This window comes from Periplaneta americana, chromosome 5, assembly GCF_040183065.1.
Source record: "Periplaneta americana isolate PAMFEO1 chromosome 5, P.americana_PAMFEO1_priV1, whole genome shotgun sequence".
Lineage (NCBI taxonomy): Eukaryota > Metazoa > Arthropoda > Insecta > Blattodea > Blattidae > Periplaneta > Periplaneta americana.
Genome location: NC_091121.1, coordinates 165,552,243 through 165,573,938, shown reverse-complemented (window position 1 = coordinate 165,573,938; position 21,696 = coordinate 165,552,243). Strand labels below are relative to the sequence as shown.

The 21,696-nt window shown below is 33.4% G+C and overlaps 1 protein-coding gene across 3 annotated transcripts in view; it reads left to right on the top strand.

The window, feature by feature from the left end:
• LOC138700266 (Ig-like and fibronectin type-III domain-containing protein 1) overlaps nucleotides 1-21,696 on the top strand; it is a 1,344,471-nt gene that overhangs the window by 714,463 nt on the left and 608,312 nt on the right. For all 3 annotated transcript variants that reach the window (XM_069826766.1, XM_069826763.1, XM_069826764.1), the window contains one exon: nucleotides 3,603-3,702. In XM_069826766.1, the coding sequence (XP_069682867.1) occupies nucleotides 3,633-3,702 (70 nt within the window). In that variant the 5' untranslated portion in view covers nucleotides 3,603-3,632. The remainder of the gene's footprint in view (nucleotides 1-3,602; nucleotides 3,703-21,696) is intronic.

Below are 21,696 nucleotides of genomic sequence, written 5' to 3'. Positions count from 1 at the left end.
ATATTTAAAATTGTCATCTATTTTATTAGGCCTATAGCATACTTATGATAAAACTAAATAATATAAAATGATTTTACAGTTAACTACACATGAAAACCATGGGAACTTTAATTATTATCAAAAGGAGGAGGAAAGAAAGTTATGAACGTTGGCAAAGAGTATTTTCCTTCGATGCTCCTGCCACATACTGGCAAATTACTTGAAAAAGGCGTCAAATCAGATAGTTTCAAAATTTCAGGCATGCAAGTTACGAAAAAGAGGACTTTTCCTGATTTTTTTTAATTCGTCCTGACCCCGGACAAACATCTAAAAAGGAGGACGGTGTCCGGATAAAAGAGGACGTCTGGTCACCCTATCTAAGGTAATATTCCATGAACGGTTAATTTGCAGGTCAATTCTTATTGGGGCTTTTTTGCTTCTTCAAGTTTCTTCTTTATTTTTTTTAATCTGTTCTGACCCCGGAAAAAGATCTAAAAAGGAGGACGTGTCCGGATAAAAGAGGACGTCTGGTCACCCTAGCTAAGGGAATATTCCATGAACGGTTAATTTGCGGGTCAATTCTTATTGGAGCTTTTTTGCTTCTTCAAGTTTGTTCTTTATTTTTTTAAACTCGTTCTGACCCCGGACAAAGGTCTAAAAAGGAGGACATGTCCGGATAAAAGGGGACGTCTGGTCACCCTAGCTAAGGGAATATTCTATGAACGGTTAATTTGCGGGTCAATTCTTATTGGGGCTTTTTTGCTTCTTCAAGTTTCTTCTTTATTTTTTTTTAATCTGTTCTGACCCCGGAAAAAGATCTAAAAAGGAGGACATGTCCGGATAAAAGAGGACGTCTGGTCACCCTAGCTAAGGGAATATTCCATGAACGGTTAATTTGCGGGTCAAATCTTATTGGAGCTTTTTTGCTTCTTCAAGTTTGTTCTTTATTTTTTTAAACTCGTTCTGACCCCGGACAAAGGTCTAAAAAGGAGGACATGTCCGGATAAAAGGGGACGTCTGGTCACCCTAGCTAAGGGAATATTACATGAACGGTTAATTTGCGGGACAATTCTTATTGGAGCTTTTTTGCTTCTTCACGTTTGTTCTTTATTTTTTTTAAATCCGTTCTGACCCCGGAAAAAGATGTAAAAAGGAGGACGTGTCCGGATAAAAGAGGACGTCTGGTCACCCTAGCTAAGGGAATATTCCATGGAGGGTTAATTTGCGGGTCAATTCTTATTGGAGCTTTTTTGCTTCTTCAAGTTTGTCCTTTATTTTTTTTAAATACGTTCTGACCCCGGACAAAGGTCTAAAAAGGAGAACGTGTCCGGATAAAAGAGGACGTCTGGTCACCCTAGCTAAGGGAATATTACATGAACGGTTAATTTACGGGTATATTATTATTGGAGCTTTTTTGCTTCTTCAAGTTTGTCCTTTATTTTTTAAAATCCGTTCTGACCCCTGACAAAGATCTGAAAAGGAGGACGTGTCCGGATAAAAGAAGACGTCTGGTCACCCTAGCTAAGGGAATATTACATGAGCGGTTAATTTGCGGTTATATTATTATTGGAGCTTTCTTGCTTCTTCAAGTTTCTTCTTTATTTTTTAAAATCCGTTCTGACCCCGGACAAAGCTCTGAAAAGGAGGACGTGTCCGGATAAAAGAGGACGTCTGGTCACCCTAGCTATGGGAATATTCCATGAACGGTTAATTTGCAGGTCAATTCTTATTGGAGCTTTTTTGTTTCTTCAAGTTTGTTCTTTATTTTTTTTTAAATCCGTTCTGACCCCGGACAAAGATCTGAAAATTAGGACGTGTCCGGATAAAAGAGGACGTCTGGTCACCCTAGCTAAGGGAATATTACATGAACGGTTAATTTGCGGATCAATTCTTATTGGAGCTTTTTTGCTTCTTCAAGTTTGTTCTTTATTTTTTTAAATCCGTTCTGACCCCGAACAAAGATCTGAAAAGGAGGACGCGTCCGGATAAAAGAGGACGTCTGGTCACCCTAGCTAAGGTAATATTACATGAACGGTTAATTTGCGGGTCAATTCTTATTGGAGCTTTTTTGCTTCTTCACGTTTCTTCTTTATTTTTTTTAAATCCGTTCTGACCCCGGAAAAAGATCTAAAAAGGAGGACGTGTTCGGATAAAAGAGGACGTCTGGTCACCCTAGCTAAGGGAATATTCCATGAACGGTTAATTTGCGGGTCAATTCTTATTGGAGCTTTTTTGCTTCTTCAAGTTTGTTCTTTATTTTTTTAAACTCGTTCTGACCTCGGACAAAGGTCTAAAAAGGAGGACATGTCCGGATAAAAGGGGACGTCTGGTCACCCTAGCTAAGGGAATATTCTATGAACGGTTAATTTGCGGGTCAATTCTTATTGGGGCTTTTTTGCTTCTTCAAGTTTCTTCTTTATTTTTTTTTTAATCTGTTCTGACCCCGGAAAAAGATCTAAAAAGGAGGACATGTCCGGATAAAAGAGGACGTCTGGTCACCCTAGCTAAGGGAATATTCCATGAACGGTTAATTTGCGGGCCTTTTCTTATTGGAGCTTTTTTGCTTCTTCAAGTTTGTTCTTTATTTTTTTTAAACTCGTTCTGACCCCGGACAAAGGTCTAAAAAGGAGGACATGTCCGGATAAAAGGGGACGTCTGGTCACCCTAGCTAAGGGAATATTACATGAACGGTTAATTTACGGGTCAATTCTTATTGGAGCTTTTTTGCTTCTTCACGTTTCTTCTTTATTTTTTTTAAATCCGTTCTGACCCCGGAAAAAGATGTAAAAAGGAGGACGTGTCCGGATAAAAGAGGACGTCTGGTCACCCTAGCTAAGGGAATATTCCATGGAGGGTTAATTTGCGTGTCAATTCTTATTGGAGCTTTTTTGCTTCTTCAAGTTTGTCCTTTATTTTTTTTTAAATACGTTCTGACCCCGGACAAAGGTCTAAAAAGGAGAACGTGTCCGGATAAAAGAGGACGTCTGGTCACCCTAGCTAAGGGAATATTACATGAACGGTTAATTTGCGGGTGTATTATTATTGGAGCTTTTCTGCTTCTTCAAGTTTTTCCTTTATTTTTTTTAAATCCGTTCTGACCCCGGACAAAGATCTGAAAAGGAGGACGCGTCCGGATAAAAGAGGACGTCTGGTCACCCTAGCTAAGGGAATATTACATGAACGGTTAATTTGCGGATCAATTCTTATTGGAGCTTTTTTGCTTCTTCAAGTTTGTTCTTTATTTTTTTAAATCCGTTCTGACCCCGGACAAAGATCTGAAAAGGAGGACGCGTCCGGATAAAAGAGGACGTCTGGTCACCCTAGCTAAGGGAATAATACATGAACGGTTAATTTGCGGGTCAATTCTTATTGGATCTTTTTTGCTTCTTCAAGTTTGTTCTTTTCATCTATAAATTATTGACCATGACTTTTGAAACATCCGGTATATGCAGTTGATGTCTGGTAGAGCGTGTGAGATTCAGGATGGCTATAGTGACTGGAATGCAAGTTTTCTCGTAACTCTTCGGCTTGTACTGTCAATCTTACTTCCCCGCTGACATTGACTAGCTCATGTAGTTCGAAGCTTTGCAGTATTTGTGCATCACTTGTCTGCTTTGTTTCAGAACTGAGAGGGCTGGCAGAGGGAGCGGATCATGTGGACGTCGACAGCGGCCTCCCCCATTTGGGCTGTAGTCCTGGCGGCGCTGGGGGCAGCAGCAACGGGTGAGTGTTGTAATTGTATCCATATATAATTAAGTAGGCTTCAAAATATCTCTTATAACCTTACGTTACAGTATGTTTCACCTATTGAGGACAAATTTCGAATGTTTATTGATGAGATTCGTACTTTTCGTTTTTCGTAATCGTAATTATATCGTGTATAAATATGATCTTTGTCTTTTGTTCTTTGAGGTGAAGCTATCCGGTATGTGGCAGTTATAGGGTTTGTTTATTTCTCTTCAAGTTTTCGTCGATGTTACATTTTCGTGTGCCTAAAGTGTCTCTTCCACTCAACCAGGTTTGAATAATATACATGAAATACATAAATATAATACAAAACAAAAGTAGATACCTTAGAGATTACATAAAATAAAGTAGAAAATTACATATAATCACAAACAGTTACATAATATGAGGGGAATATATACAATTTGTAAGACATAAACTGCTCGAGATAAACTCGAGGATTACATGTACTCGTATTATAGAAAAAATTTAAATGATAACGAATAGTAAAAACGTCCTATATAGTACACTGATACAAACGATTAAGTAAAATATCAATGTAATAAAGAATAGGAAGAAAAGGAAGAGAAAGAGGGGGAAAAATTGGTCATCTAAAGCAAATTATTTAGATCTTGCTGCAAGAGTCTAGTTCTATTCAACAAAAGCATTTCTAAGTAGAGTGTACTTAAAGGTTTTCCAAATCCGATTACTACTGATTTCCTGTGACAAGTAATTCCAGTAACGGGCTGTGTATATTGTGAAGGAAGCAGAGTAGAAAGATGTTTGATGATATGGTATTTATCATGGGTGAGAAACTCGTCCTCTCAAAATGTCAAAACAACCTCAATGCAGGTACCCATAGAACCCTAGATCATATATACCCAGATAGGTCGGCCTTATAGGCTTTGACGTTAACAACTTTTGTCAGGTTTACTACGCTGCCATCTAGTTGTTACATAAGGAGTCACGTCATAATTCCCATTTGAATTGCATTAACAACTGTACTGCCATCTCGTGTTCGTTTGCGGCGGACGAGTGGCGATTCTGGCGGTTGTTCTCTTCAAAGTGCTGCCGATTTTAACATAGCGATGAGTTATCTGTTACATATATGATCTAGGATGTCTGTATACGGTTCTTGCAACACGCAAGTTCGCTCGCGTCTGCAGTAAATGGCGGCTCGTTTTAAGTGAAAAACAATATAATCCCCAGATCATTTCTCTTTAGTTATGATTGGAAAGAGAGAGATTTTTTGATTAAGAAGGGAGGTAAAGTTTGTATTATGTTCTATTACACTTTCTTACGCATCACATTTTGTGTTACAAATAAACACAGTGAAGGGTTTAGTAAAGAAATACTGTCTAGATCTGCTTTAGAACAGCTAAAATCAACAAGGTGAGACATATCAAATATCGTTAGCACGTTGTGCGTGCGAGTTACAAAATTGCACGACATATGATCGACTAGCTAAGAGCATTTATGGATAAATTTGAAATGTAGAAGTATTGTATCAAAAGCTTCCTTTGCCATTGTGATTCTCCTTTTGACTTCTTAGCAGCAGCTCATACTATTACTGCTTATAGTACACTCCAAGCATTTGAAGCTGTCCACTTGCTCTACTGCCTCATTTAGAATTCACAAGTTTACCTTCTTTACTTTTCTTCCCAAGACCATGGTCTTCGTCTTGTTGGCATTTATCTTCATCCCATATTGCTCACAGCTGTCACTCAACAAAGTAGCATATCTTCTTCCTCCTACTATCACTCCTCCTGTGTTCTGAAAACAGTTCTTTACTAAATCCTCCAAGTAGATGTTATATTATTATTATTACTATTATTATTATTATTGTTATTATTATTAAAATTAAAATATACAGGGTGTATCAGAAATACTTTAACAAACCTTGCATCAAAACAAGAAAACAAGTTCGTATAAACATATGTCCCAAAATCGTTAGTTTTCTAGTTATTAATGAAGCATCTGTTAGATATTGTCAGCTTGGTAGCAAGTGTTGCAACTTTAATCAATTCAGAAAGGCATAATAAATGTTCAAAATGTTCTTCTGTTGCTTTCACGCACGCAAGCACTCATCGGATCATGGACTCTTTGGCAACACATAGGCATCTAGGATACAATGGGTGCATCATCAGACTTGTGTCGATAACATCATTCTCTGTTATTATAAAACCAACATCACCCAAAAATAATAAAAATTATAAAAAATATGTTAGAGAGCTTATCCCCCATAACATTAACATCAATAAAATAAAAACTAAAAAGATAGAAATATAATAATAATAATATATGAATTAAATTCATTTCCGATTATCTAACAAAATAAACGGTTACAAATTCAAGTTAAGTTGTTGGATTGTACTTCGAAACGCGTTGAACGTAAACTTTCGTTGTTATGAGTTTCTGAATTGATTAAAGTTGCCAAACTTGCTACCAAGCTGACAATATCTAACAGATGTTTCATTATGTTCTTTCATTAATAACTAAAAAACTAAGGATTTTTGGAAATATGCTTTGCCGACATCGTTAAACACTTTGAATTGGGAGATTCATGGGGAAGTATATTGTGTATCATCAGATGGTTCTTTTAGACTGACAGACATTATTGCTATTAACCGACGCTTAAAACGGCCTCTTGTTCTTGACCCTACTATCCGTTTCGAAAGAAACCTAAATCAGGCCACCGAAGTTGATATTGAGAAGAAGTCTATATATAACCTTGTCTGACTGCCGTATCTTTCTCAAAATACAACATCCCTCTTAAACAATGGTCTTTCATTGGTTTGCACAAAATTCACGTGGAATTATCTTAAGGAACTTCACATTCCTTTTGATTATGTAATGTCTATTCTTATAAATATTATCAAGGATTCTCTTCAAATATTACATCATGATCTCTATATCAATTAATCCACTAATATTTGCCTTCAACAAATAACTTCCTTTTTTCTTTAATGTATCACATCACATTATTGTACATGTTTATTGTATTCAGGACCCTTGTGGTCACTCAAATTCTTTGAGCTGATGTCTATAATTTGGAGAATATATGACCTTTTTCTCTTGTTTTGGTGTGAGAAACATGCCCCCAAAGTTTGTCAAAGTATTTCTGAAATGCTCTGTATATGTAGGTTGTAATGAGAAATTAGATTTATTTATTAATTAGGTTATTTTAACTGTTGTTGTTATTATTATTATTATTATTATTATTATTATTATTATTATTATTATTATTATTATTATTATAGTTCGATTAATTAACATGTGTCTTAGTGAAACTTACAGGAGAGTCCGTATAGGCCAGTTTCTATCTGATGCTTTTCCAATTCACTGCGGGCTAAAGCAGGGAGATGCATTGTCACCTCTACTTTTTAACTTAGCACTAGAATATGCCATTAGGAAAGTTCAGGATAACACAGAGGGTTTGGAATTGAACGGGTTACATCAGCTTCTTATCTATGCGGATGACGTGAATATGTTGGCAGAAAATCCACAAACGATTAGGGAAAACACTGAAATTCTACTTGAAGCAAGTAAAGCGATAGGGTTGGAAGTAAATCCCGAAAAGACTAGGTATATGAGGAAATTAAACGCAGAATAAATATGGGTAATGCGTGTTATTATTCGGTTGAGGAGCTTTTGTCATCTAGTCTGCTGTCAAAAAATCTGAAAGTTAGAATTTATAAAAGAGTTATATTACCGGTTGTTCTGTATGGTTGTGAAACTTGGACTCTCACTTTGAGAGAGGAACAGAGATTAAGGGTGTCTGAACATAAGGTTCTTAGGAAAATATTTGGGGCTAAGCGGGATGAAGTTACAGGAGAATGGAGAAAGTTACATAACACAGAACTGCACGGATTGTATTCTTCACCTGACATAATTAGGAACATTAAATCCAGACGTTTGAGATGGGCAGGGAATGTAGCACGTATGGGCGAATCCAGAAATGTATATAGAGTGTTAGTTGGGAAGCCGGTGGGAAAAAGACCTTTGGGGAGGCCGAGACGTAGATGGGAAGATAATATTAAAATGGATTTGAGGGAGGTGGGATATGATGATAGAGACTGGATTAATCTTGCTCAGGATAGGGATCAATGGCGGGCTTACGTGAGGGCGGCAATGAACCTCCGGGTTCCTTAAAAGCCAGTAAGTAAGTATTATTATTATTATTTATAATTTCTCTCATGTAATGAAGTTACCACTGCCACCGGGTGTTTGCCCATTTGCAGTGTAAACAAATACATACATTCTTAAATATTGTAAAGATTAATCACTTATATCAATTGTTTTATTGTCATAGTGAAGAAACTTATGATCACGGCTGTAGAGATAGGATTTCAAAAGTTTTGTGTTAGTTGTTGAAAATTTCTCCTCTTTTCCGCAAAGTTGCGCGGAGCGTGTGAACGCAAGGTCTGTTGCATCTTCCTCGCGTCTCAATCGCTGAGTGCTGCCTCTTCCTACCTAAGAAATCCTTCCTTCTCTCCAAACTCCCGCCCGGACTGCTTTAATATCGCTCCGACTTTCCAGCTACCCTCGTACACATACAGTACTGCCGGTGCCCACGATAGTCAACGTCTTATTTTCTTTTTTTCCCCCTCAAACCAAGAGCAAATTTTCTTTGAAGATTAGTCACTTTCATCTTTGCTACTCATCCCATGGAACTCAGAGCTCTGCGCATAAGAAATGATTAGAGAGCGTGGAGGAATAATTGTAGGAATAGAATTTGCAGGGTCGAATACTAATTTAATATAATCTGACTTACTCTAAACTAATTAACTTGAAACTAATTTTAAGGGGAGGGGGTGGTATTTTTTGGTGAAAAATGAGTAAATTAAAAAAAAAACATTCTTTAAAGTACTCTTTGATATGTATGGAATGCATAGCATAACATTTAGTGGGTATTGTGCCCTTATCGGATGTTGAGTCGCCATTTTTAAACTTCCTGCGTTATAGATTTTTAAATCACTCGCCCACTTTTATTGTTGTTTCCGGTAAATTAAATTTTCAATTCTTTTTTTCTTTAAAATACCCTTTGATATGTGTGGAATACATTTCATAACATTTTATGGATATTTGTGCCCTTATCGGATGTTGAGTCGTCATTTTTAAACTTCCTGCGCTATGGATTTTTAAATCACTTGCCCGCTTTTATCGGTTTCCAGTAACTTCTTTTTTTGCTACAATTCCAGACAAATATTGATATAATTTCTGAACTATTAAAGATACATGCATGAAATTAAGAACACACATTCTTTAGACTATTAGGAAACGTTTCTCTGTAACAGAATTTTGTTACTTGATTTCATTTTAAAAATACGTCCGTTTGTTTGTAACAAAGGAAATCAGAAAATTGTTATTAAATTTTAATTGTTTATTTTGCAATTCACTGCGGCGTAAAGCTAGGAGATGCACTATCACCTTTAATTTTTAACTTTGCTCTAGTATATGTCATTAGGAAAGTCCAGGACAACAGAGAAGGTTTGGAATTGAACAGGTTACATCAGCTTCTTGTCTATGCGGATGACGTGAATATGTTAGGAGAAAATCCATACACTATTAGGGAAAACACGGAAAATTTTCTTGAAGCAAGTAAAGAGATAGGTTTGGAAGTAAATCCAGAAAAGACAAAGTATATGATTATGCCTCGTGGCCAGAATTTTGTAGGAAATAGAAATATAAAAATTGGAAATTTATCTTTCAGTAACAGTATAAAAGACAATAACAAATATAAATGACACTCAGGAGGAAATTAAACGCAGAATAAATATGGGAAAAGCTTGTTATTATTCGATTGAGATGCTTTTATCATCCAGTCTCCTCTCAAAAAATCTGAAAGTTAGAATTTATAGAACCGTTATAGTATCGGTTGTTATGTATGATTGTGAAACTTGGACTCTCACTTTGAGAGAGGAACAGAGATTAAGGGTGTTTGAGAATAAGGTACTTAGGAAAATATTGGAGGCTAAGAGGGATGAAGTTACAGGAGAATGGAGAAAGTTACACAACGCAGAACTGCACCTGACATAATTAGGAACATTAAATCCAGACGTTTGAGATGGGCAGGGCATGTAGCATGTATGCGCGAATCCAAAAATGCGTGTAGAGTGTTAGTTGAGAAGCCGAGACGTAGATGAGAGGGTAATTTTAAAATGGATTTGAGGGGAGGTGAGATATGATGATAGAGACTGGATTAATCTTGCTCAGGATAGGGACCGATGGCGGGCTTATGTGAGGGCGGCAGTGAACCTCTGGGTTCCTTATAAGCCATAAGTAAATGAGTAATAATAATGATAATAATAATAATATTAATAATAATAACAATACAAATAAAAATAGTAAGCCACCGGAGAAGAGTAGTCGACTAAGGCGCATGCCTGCCGATCGGTGCTCGGGTGTGATTAACTGGTTGGCTTTTTTCCGAGATTTTCCCCAATCGTAAGGTAAATGTCAGGTAATCTATAGCGAATCCTCGGCCTGATCTCGTCAAATATCCTCTCGCTGTCAACAATTTGCTCGACGCTAAATAACTTCGTTGATACAGAGTCGTTAAGTAACCGGGTAAAATAATAATAATAATAATAATAATAATAATAATAATAATAATAATAATCTATACTAATAATAAATCTGTAGCCGAAATTTTTCTGGTAATTTTCGATTTTCCAAAAATAATTAGTCCTAACATATATAATTAACCACCCTGAAACCGAAAATCGCATTTTTGAAATTTTTATCTGTATGTCTGTCTGTATGTTTGTTATCTTTTCACGCGATAATGGCTGAACCGATTCATATGAAAATTGGAATATAAATTAAGTTCGTTGTAACTTAGATTTTAGGCTATATGGCATTCAAAATACTTCATTTAAAAGGGGTTATAAGGGGGCCTCAATTAAATAAATCGAAATATCTCGCTTATTATTGATTTTTGTGAAAAATGTTACATAAAATTTTCTTTAAAATTCATTTCCGATAAGTTTTATTCTTTGAAAAATTTTGATAGGACTGATGTTTAATGATATAAATGAGTTTTAAAATTAAAATAACTGCCATCTAAGGCGGTGTATTGAAATAAAAAACAAATGACTTCGTCTATAAGGGGCCTTGGACACAACAATCGAAAGCTATGAAACATAGTCTACAGACAACGTTTCTGTGTTTGTATGAAGTAATATAGGAAGCTAAATTAACCGATTTGTATAATTAATTATTATTTCATCATTGGAAAGTGTAGTTTCTCTGGATGGACATAATGCTATAATGTTGTTACAGTAACTTGTGAGTGAATTGAGGACAGGTAAGATTAAAATAGCTTCTTATGCACAGAAAACTTGATAGGTTATTCTGTATATTCATTTCCTGTATTTCTTATAATACTGTTTATGAACATATTCATTTTTATCTCAGAGAATTAACGAACAACGAGAATGTATTGATTTAGTATGCAGTAATAGTACGTTAGCTTAGTAATCCATTATTTTGTAATTCAAATTTTAACTATGCTCAACTGAATCGTGTTAAAATACATATAAATATATATATATATATAAATATATATAAATGCAATGCAAAAAAATTTGGGTAATGAGCCAAGCACATTATGTTGCGCTGTTGTAAAAGTTGTTCCTCCTGAGATTCAAGAGCTCCCACAACAAATTAAAAACTTTCTAATTCGAGTACATCCGTTATCAACACACTTTTTACATAATATAATATAATATAATATAATATAATATAATATAATATAATATAATACAATGTCCACACCTGTGGAGTAACGGTTAGCACGTCTAGCCGCGAAACCAGGTGGCCCGGGTTCGATTCCCGGTCGGGGTAAGTTACTGGTTGAGGTTTTTTTCCGGGGTTTTCCCTCAACCCAATATGAGCAAATGCTGGGTAACTTTCGGTGTTGGACCCCGAACTCATTTCACCGGAATTATCACCTTCATCTCATTCAGACGCTAAATAACCTAGATGTTGATAAAGCGTCGTAAAATAACCTACTAAAAAAATATAATATAATAATAAATCTGTAGCCAAAATTTTTCTGTTAATTTTCGCTTTTCCAAAAATAATTGGTAATAACGATTAATAACATGTTAAAGGAATTGTCATTGCACCAAATGAGTGGTCTCTGGACCAAAATGATCGCATTTTAATTATTTAAATACAATTTAAATTAAGTAACATAATAAACTATTTATCCTTCTATCAAACACGAATGTTCCCTGGGTAAAATGTCCTATTTTAATTATGTAACTAGCCGTTCCCGTGCGCTCCGCTGCACCCGTTAGAAATAAATATAAAGTAATTACATAATTAAAATAGGACATTTGATCCAGGGAACATTCGTGTTTGATAGAAGGATAAATCGTTTAATATGTTACATAATTTAAGTTGCATCCAAATAATTAAAATGCGATCATTTTGGTCCAGAGACACTCATTTGGTGCAATGACAATTCCTTTAACATGTTTCTTAATTTTTATTACATGCAACCATAGTTTAATGAAGATTGACATCATTTAGATTTAATGTGTATGTTTTATTTTACTTGTTATAGGTTTCCATTGAATTATGGTATTAACTTAATTTTAACCCTTGTTTTCTACGTATTCAGTAAATGGCGATTGGCCCACTATGGTTCTGAACCCTTCAAATAAGTTATATTATATTATATTATATTATATTATATTATATTATATTATATTATATTATATTATATTATATTATATTATATTATATTATATTATATTATATTATATTACATTATATTATATTATATCAGAAGTTACTGTAATAACGTTATAGCATTATGTCCATCTAGAGAAACTACGCTTTCCAATGGTAAATAAAAATTAATTATACATATCGGTTAAAATAGCTTCCGATATTACTTTATAGAAACACAGAAACATTCTCTGTAGGCTATCTTTCATAGCTTTTGATTGTTGCTGTTCAAGGCCCCTTATAGACGAAGTCATTTGTTTGTTAATTCATTACACGGCCTTAGATGGCAGTTGTTTTAATTTTAAAACTCATTTATCTCATTAAATGTCAGTCCTATCAAAATTTTTCGAGGAATAAAACATATCGCAAATTATGTTTAAAGAAACTATTGTCATGTAATATTTTTCACAAAAATCAATAATAAGCGAGATATTTCGATTTATATAATTCAGGCCCCCTTATAACCCCCCTTTTAAATAATGTATTTTGAATGCCATGTAGCCTAAAATCTAAGTTACAACAAACTTAATTTATATTCCAATTTTCATCAAAATCCGTTCAGCCATTATCGCGTGAAAAGGTAACAAACAGACAGACAGACAGACAGAGACATGCAAACAAAAATTAAAAAAAAAGCGATATTCGGTTTCAGGGTGGTTAATTATATATGTTAGGACCAATTATTTTTGGAAAATCGAAAATTACCAGAAAAATTTTGGCTACAGATTTATTATTAGTATAGATTTTGTACTTCGGTTGCAATAAAAATGAGATACCGTGAAACTGACACAACATCTTCATTTTACTCTTTACGTCTTTAGCAACCGATCTACTCCTCTATTACGTTGCCAATAATATTCAGGATTGTGGCTAAGATTATTTGAACCATTCTTCAGAAATAGTTACAAATGAAAAAAATATATATTACTCGCATCCAAATCTATACTAATCTATACTAATAATAAATCTGTAGCCGAAATTTTTCTGGTAATTTTCGATTTTACAAAAATAATTGGTCCTAACATATATAATTAACCACCCTGAAACCAAAAATCGCATTTTTGAAATTTTTGTTTGTATGTCTGTCTGTATGTTTGTTACCTTTTCACGCGATAATGGCTGAACCGATTTATATGAAAATTGGAATATAAATGAAGTTCGTTGTAACTTAGATTTTAGGCTAAATGGCATTCAAAATACATTATTCAAAAGGGGGGTTATAAGGGGGCCTGAATTAAATAAATCGAAATATCTCGCTTATTATTGATTTTTGTGAAAAATGTTACATAACAAAAGTTTCTTTAAAATTAATTTGCGATAAGTTTTATTCCATAAAAAATTGATAGGACTGATATTTAATGAGATAAATGAGTTTTAAAATTAAAATAAGTGCCATCTAAGGCCGTATAATGAAATAAAAAACAAATGACTTCGTCTATGAGGGACCTTGGACAGCAACAATCGAAAGCTATGAAAGATAGCCTACAGTGAATGTTTCTGAGTTTGTATGAAGTAATATCGGAAGCTAAATTAACCATTTGTATAATTAATTATTATGTCACCATTGGAAAGTGTAGTTTCTCTAGATGGATATAATGCTATAATGTTATTACAGTAACTTCTGATATAGTATAAGTTAAGAGAATATAATATAATATAATATAATATAATATAATATAATATGTAATATTATATAATATAATTTAAGTTATTTGAAGGGTTCAGAACCATGGTGGGCCAAACGCCTCTTGCTGAATACGTAGAAAAGAAGGGTTAAAATTAAGTTATTACCATAATTCAATGGAAACATATATCAAGTAAAATAAAGTATAGATATTAAATCTAAACGATTTCAATGTTCATTAAAGTATGGTTGGATGTAATAACAATTAAGAAACATGTTAAAGGAATTGTCATTGTACCAAATGAGTGGTCTCTGGACCAAAATGATCGCATTTTAATTATTTAAATACAATTTAAATTAAGTAACATAATAAACGATTTATCCTTGTATCAAACACGAATGTTCCCTGGATCAAATGTCCTATTTTAATTATATAATTACTTTATATTTATTTCTAACGGGTGCAGCGAAGCGCACGGGTACGGCTAGTAATAATAATAATAATAATAATAATAATAATAATAATAATAATAATAGTAATAAGAAGAAGAAGAAGAAGAAGAACAATAATAAAATATAAATTTGTGTGGAAACAAAGAAAGAGGCTATATTCTTTTACTAATTATTTTATGAATTTATTAAATAAAGAACTCTTCTCTGTTAATTGAAACTACTATGGTAGTTTACCTTAATTAAGGACTAGTCCCGACTTAACTTCGGCCTCCTTCACATTTCTAGTGAAGTCCTGTGCCTGTTTCCGATTTCTTCATTTTTGACTTGGTAGGGGTGCGTTTATGATCGGTTGCATTGCGCCAATTAGGATGTGCGTTCTAATATTTAGTTATGTGTGGTGCATGTATTTTTGTATGTATATATCGTATTGCTCTAGTGTGTTCGTTTTCTGTTCCATGTCTGTTTCTATGTTGCTGTAGTTGTGGTTGTTGTTTGTGATATATTCTGCATAGGTGGAAGTATTGCGTGATTTGGTTATGACTGTGAATGTGTTCCTTGTATCGTGTTTGAAATGAGTTCCAAGTTTGTCCGATGGAGAAGTCGCAACAGCTATTGCATGTTAATTTCTAAACTCCTGTTAGATTGTGTTTGTGTTGCGTTGAGTTTTTAGTTTTGTGACATATGATTTTTTGTGAGATCCGCATAGTAGGTCTAATCCATGTATATTTATAACTGGAGCTTGCTATGAGTAAAGTTAATAAATAAGGAGCGTTACAATAATTCTCTGAGAATTCGTCAAATATAGTAATACTTTATTGCATTTTTTAATGTAAAGGTTAGAATACAAGTACCACAATTAGCCTATCTATCGTATTAACTGAGTTATTTAGATGTGAAATGTCTATATTCAGAGATACGATCATAAATTGGTTGTTAGGTATTCAAGACAAATAGAGCGACAAAGAAATGAAATGAAATCAACAGTACTGTACTTGAAACACAAATACAACAATGTTACCTGCGAATCTATACTAATAATAAATCTGTAGCCGAAATTTTTCTGGTAATTTTCGATTTTCCAAAAATAATTGGTCCTAACATATATAATTAATCACCCTGAAACCGAAAATCGCTTTTTTGAAATTTTTGTTTGTATGTATGTATGTCTGTCTGTCTGTTACCTTTTTACGCGATAATGGCTGAACGAATTTCGATGAAAATTGGAATATAAATTAAGTTCGTTGTAACTTAGATTTTAGGCTATATGGAATTCAAAATACATTATTTAAAAGGGGGGTTATAAGGGGGGCTGAATTAAATAAATCGAAACATCTGGCTTATTATTGATTTTTGTGAGAAATGTTACATAACAGTTTCTTTAAAAGTAATTTTCGACAAGTGTTATTCCTTGAAAAACTTTGCTAGGACTGATATTTAATGAGATAAATGAGTTTTAAAATTAAAATAACTGCCATCTAAGGCCGTGTAATGAATTAAAAAACAAATGACTTCGTCTATAAGGGGCCTTGGACAGCAACAATCGAAAGCCATGAAAGATAGCCTACAGATAATATTTCTGTCTTTGTGTGAAGTAATATCGGAAGCTAAATTAACCGATTTTTATAATTAATTATTAATTCACCATTGGAAAGTGTAGTTTCTCTAGATGGACATATTGCTATAATGTTATTACAGTAACTTCTGAGTGAATCGAGGACAGGTAAGATTAAAATAGCTTCTTATGCACAGAAAACTTGATAGGCTATTCTGTACATTCGTTTCCTGTATTTCCTAAAATAATTTTTATGACCAAATGAGTGGTCTCTGGATCAAAATGATCGCATTTTAATTACACAAATACAATTTAAATTAAGTAACATAATAAACGATTTATTCTTATATCAAACACGAATGTTCTCTGGATCAAATGCCCTATTTTAATTATGTAATTACTTTATATTTATTTCTAACGGGTGCAGCGGAGCGCACGGGTACGGCTGGTTGTATAATAATTTAATGGGTGGCGAGCGAAATCGAAAAGAAACGTTTTAGTAACAAAAAAAGAAAAAAAGAAAGAAAGAAGGAAAAAAAAGCATAGAGCATATTTCTTGTAAGAAATTCTAGAAAATATCGTGTCCAATATTCATACTATAACATCAATTATTTTCCCTAATCATTTATAGAACCTGTAACAGTGTAAGGATTCTTATGCGTATGTGTGAACTTATAATTATATTTAAAAATTCGTTAAATATGAAAATTACTCTTTTCTACACGTCAGAATCTATTTATTTTTTGTACCGTGATATGCTTTATGTCTGCGAAAGAAAGTGTGTTTGATTGCGATAATACAATTTCATTCAAAAAACTAAATACCTTCCTTGCTTATCTTTTAAGTAGTCACCTAGTTAGACCTTCATTATACTCTTACTTGCATTAGCAAATGGACTAGGCCTAATTGGTGTTGCGAACTCAGAAACTGTTTGCCTTGCTCATGCGACAACTTCTCCGACATTGCGGTAATGTGGGTAGTGGATATTTCGTATGTTTGGTTCTGTATTGTTATGTACAATATTTTATTCTACACAACATACATGTTATTATTCGTACTTGTAACAGGATTATTATAAAATTTATTGTAATTTAAGAAAATAATAATAATAATAATAATAATAATAATAATAATAATAATAATAATAATAATAACAATAATAATAATAATAATAATAATAATAATATTTTCTGATAGAACTGTATTATTAAAGTTGACCACAAAATAAACGTACGTCTTAAAAATAAACAATAATTGTTTACTACACATAATCATAGGAACTTTTTTTTCAATTGCAACATTTTTATTTCTCCCGCTTCCATAAAGCAATAACATTTTTAAAGACATTTCTGTTTGTGCGATTTTTGAAACGAAGTAAGAGACTCCTAGTTTCTAATAATCGTTGAGAAACCGCTACAAAATTTCGCCGATTAGGTAACCTTCATTGCGGAAAACATTGACGGTACATCTTCGTGCCTCATTTGAATTACGATGACTTTCTCCATAAATTAATAACATATGATATTCCTAAACTGTGAATGACATTGTAAGTTGTTTATCGAATACCTGGTACCGAACTGTCATCCGCTCGGCAGTAGACCTATGGAGCTTGAACTCAGCTGACATGTACCTGTACGTACGTCTGTGCAGAGTACTGCCTGCTGAACACGTTGCCACGTCTCTCACGCCAGAATATTAACAAATTTAAGCATGCAATTTTATTTAATTTCACGAAAACGTAATAGAACACACAAATATTTATTTAAACTAATATTAACTCTTTGCTAGATATACCTACTGATGTAATTGTTTTCGTAATTTTACTAACGATATAAACAGTGTAACGCGAATAAAATAAGAGAAGAATTATTTTCTGGAAAAACTATCAAGTTTTGAATTTTATACCCATTTTTTGTTCCGATAAGCTTGTTAATTTATCAATATTTTCCTAAAGTCGTCATAAACTTATCTTATATAATAGTGTGTTATTTTTTTATTTCATTCTATTTGATGAACGTTTTCGGTTTTTATAAACCATTTTCAGATCACATTACCTATATTGTACTGTTATACAGTTGTGCAATAGGTTACATTAACCTTATTATGTTAAAATCTATATATATAATTTGAACTGGTAATGGAAATTACGGGAAAACGGCTGAACGGATTTTAATAAATGGCCCCTCATTTTGAAGCTTGGAACCCAAAGTTTTTCGGAAAAGTAGCAGTTTTCAGCGAAATGTCAATTTTCGTACATCATTTTCCTATTTTCCAAAATCCATCTGTTGTCAGTTTTGAGAACTAATGTTATTGAATCACGGCCGACTTGATTGAATTTCAGAACAAAACACACACTACAATAAACAATAGGCTATTACACGAAGGCCATGACCTGCAGGATTGCCGACATATTTAGAGCTCAATTCAATTTGTTATTAAAAACTGATTCTGCAGTGTATAATTTTCTGGGTACAGCTGTGTATTGGATATTCAGATCTACGAAACTTGAGGTGGTTTGATGACATTGTTACCATTAGAAATTAAATATTATTATAGTTAATATCATGATGCGTCTATTTTTCATTAATTGTACATAATATTGATGCTATATTGATGACATGAAAGTGAAACGTTTTGAGGTTATGTAAGTAAATGCAGAGAATATTTTAATTTAGATCTTCATTTCTATAATTTACTGAGTGGCTGCTATATATAACTACAAAACTTAAGATAATAATATTGTTATTAAAAATAAAATATTTTTATTCTTATTAACCCAGTGGGGTTGGGTCTTTTTCCATATACTTAATGGCGGTGTAGTGTAGTTATTGATATGTGTCATTGCCTTCAGTATTGGCTCGAGAGAGCGCAAAAATTACAGTTCGTAAGGAAAGATAAAAAGGTATTACTTATTGATAAAATAAGAGGCCTAGAAAATTTTGTAGTCTCCAGATCATTTCAGCAAGATCTCTTAGTAGGATAAAATGATTTTACGCTCCACATTTCAAGTTCTACATGCAGCAGCTATACGAAAATGCTATTGTTCGAAAGCTTAGCAAACCTGACTTTTATAACTTTCGCCTACAATCCACAATGACCTGAAATAGCTACTGCTATCGTCCTGAAATTGATACTTGAGTTTTCGCGTTGAAACTCAAAAACTGAAGTTGGATAGGTTCAAGAAAAAGTATTTGGCAAAAAAAAATCCATTCCGAGGGAGTATGTTTCATTATTATGGAAGCAAATAACTATCAATAAGACGAGTATTCTTCATTGAAAATAAATCTGAAAATTTTTTATTTGAACATCTAACGAACTTAGTTTGCAGCAGCATTTGCTGCACAAGCCACTAGTATAAAATATAAAGTACAAGATATCATAAAACGTTAATAAATGTACATATTTAAATGTTAACATACTAAATTACAATAGTCTATATTGGAGGGTGTTTTGCATGTAAAATGGTCATGGAAATAACCGTTTATATTTGAAAGGAGTGTGTACTATGCAAAATACCCTCCATTTTAGACATATTTTAATTTAATATGTTAACATTTAAATATGTACATTCATTAACGTTTAATGATATCTTGTATTTTATATTTTCTATTTTAACATAATATGGTTAATGTAACCTATTGCACAACTGTATAACAGTTCAACATAGGTAATGTGATCTGAAGATGGTTTATAAAAACCGAAAACGTTCATCAAATAGTCGACCTGGTTGGCGAGTTGGTATAGCGCTGGCCTTCTATGCCCAAGGTTGCGGGTTTGATCCCGGGCCAGGTCGATGGCATTTAAGTGTGCTTAAATGCCACAGGCTCATGTCAGTAGACTTACTGGCATGTAAAAGAACTCCTGCGGGACAAAATTCCGGCACATCCGGCGACGGTGACAACCTCTGCAGTTGCGAGCGTCGTTAAATAAAACATAACATTTAACATTTCATCAAATAGAATGAAATAAAAAAATAACACACTATCATATAAGATAAGTATATGACGGACTTTAGTAAAATATTGATACATCAAGTTTTGACCCTATGTTGTATGGACATTTTTGATCCTGTAGACCGTCTCCGACGACTGTGAAAAGGACGGCACTTATACCCCTTACAAGCTGTAGATGTAGGTTGAGAAGTTATAGAAGACAAATTTTATTAACAAAATTTTTTTAATATTTAAGTTTCTCTTCTATTAAATTACCGAATGATTTAGATTTAATTTCATTGGGGATGTTGAATGAACACTTTGATAATTACTACTGTATGCAAATTATGTGCTATTTCACTAAGAAATAATTAAAGTTCCTGGGAATGAAATAAAACTAAAAAATGAATGGAAAATTAAAACCCAGAACATAGAAAGTAAAATAACGAACTTGCTACATAGAAGAGGAAATGAATTAATCAATCATGAGGAAGATTCAATGAATATTTAAGAAGTTTACATCTTCTGTTTTCAACAGGAATGATAATGCCTGACTCTCTGAGAACTCTGTAGTGAGAGGCACAATCTTAATGAAAAGTAACCACAATTTTTAGAATAAGTTGAAGCTTGTAATGAAACGCTAGCAGTATTATGACGTGAAGTATAATGGGAGGCTCACAGCTACTCTATCGTTATTTTAATAACAAACATAAAAGAGACTGCCAAGTTCCTCCTACATAAAACGAAATTTAAATTAGCAAATTAGTTTTAATTATGTTACATTTTCATAAGGAATGCTTAGTTAGAAATAGCTGGTGCTACATTTTCAGATTCTGCCTTCCTTTTATCCATCACGTCCTTAGTAATTCAAAGACATTTTCTGTTCCATTAAATTGCTTGAGGCGCAGACAAGAATGTAGTAATAATGAGGTATAACTAGAGGCGACCGCACTGACATCTAGACCCGAAGTATAATAACTAAACTTGAATACAGTTCAGAGCTTCTTTGTTGTGCGAAATTAAGGTATTTTTTAGTACCGTCTACTCTTGAATGCAAATAACGGATCGTATAAATATCATAGCAGTAATGGTCGTAATAGACTAATATCCAATTATAACAATATGAAAAGATTTTCATACGGTATAACTAGTCTTTCAGTTATATGAATAGGAAACAAAATGGTCTTAATAGAGCTTCGTATTCATTTCTTATTCTTAACGATATCATAGAAATTTCTTCGTCTACATTCAATTAAGGCTTGAAATGTTACAAACGTGAAGTTCCTTTATGGAATTTACTTAAATTCAGAGCAATTCTTAGTGACTTCCACTTCTACATTCACACTTTCTTTTTCTTTTCAATCGCATTGGATACCTACTGACATGATTAAGACTGCCTTCATTGTATTTGTTTGTGTCATTATTGTACCTATATAAAGAACACACGGAGAAAGAGAACTAATTTCTGAAATATTCTGTCTGTAATGGTTTACTTTTAGTGCTGATGTTTCATGAACAACTCAAATAGGCTTCTACTGGGTGGCGCAGATAAAAGTAGTCCGTCTCCCGTTTGAATGCGAAATAACATTATCGTATTTTATGCTCGACCATGCCGAAATGTAGTAATTATACACCTGGTAGCAATCCTTTAATGCATGTCATTAAAGTACACCTACTCATTAAAGTAC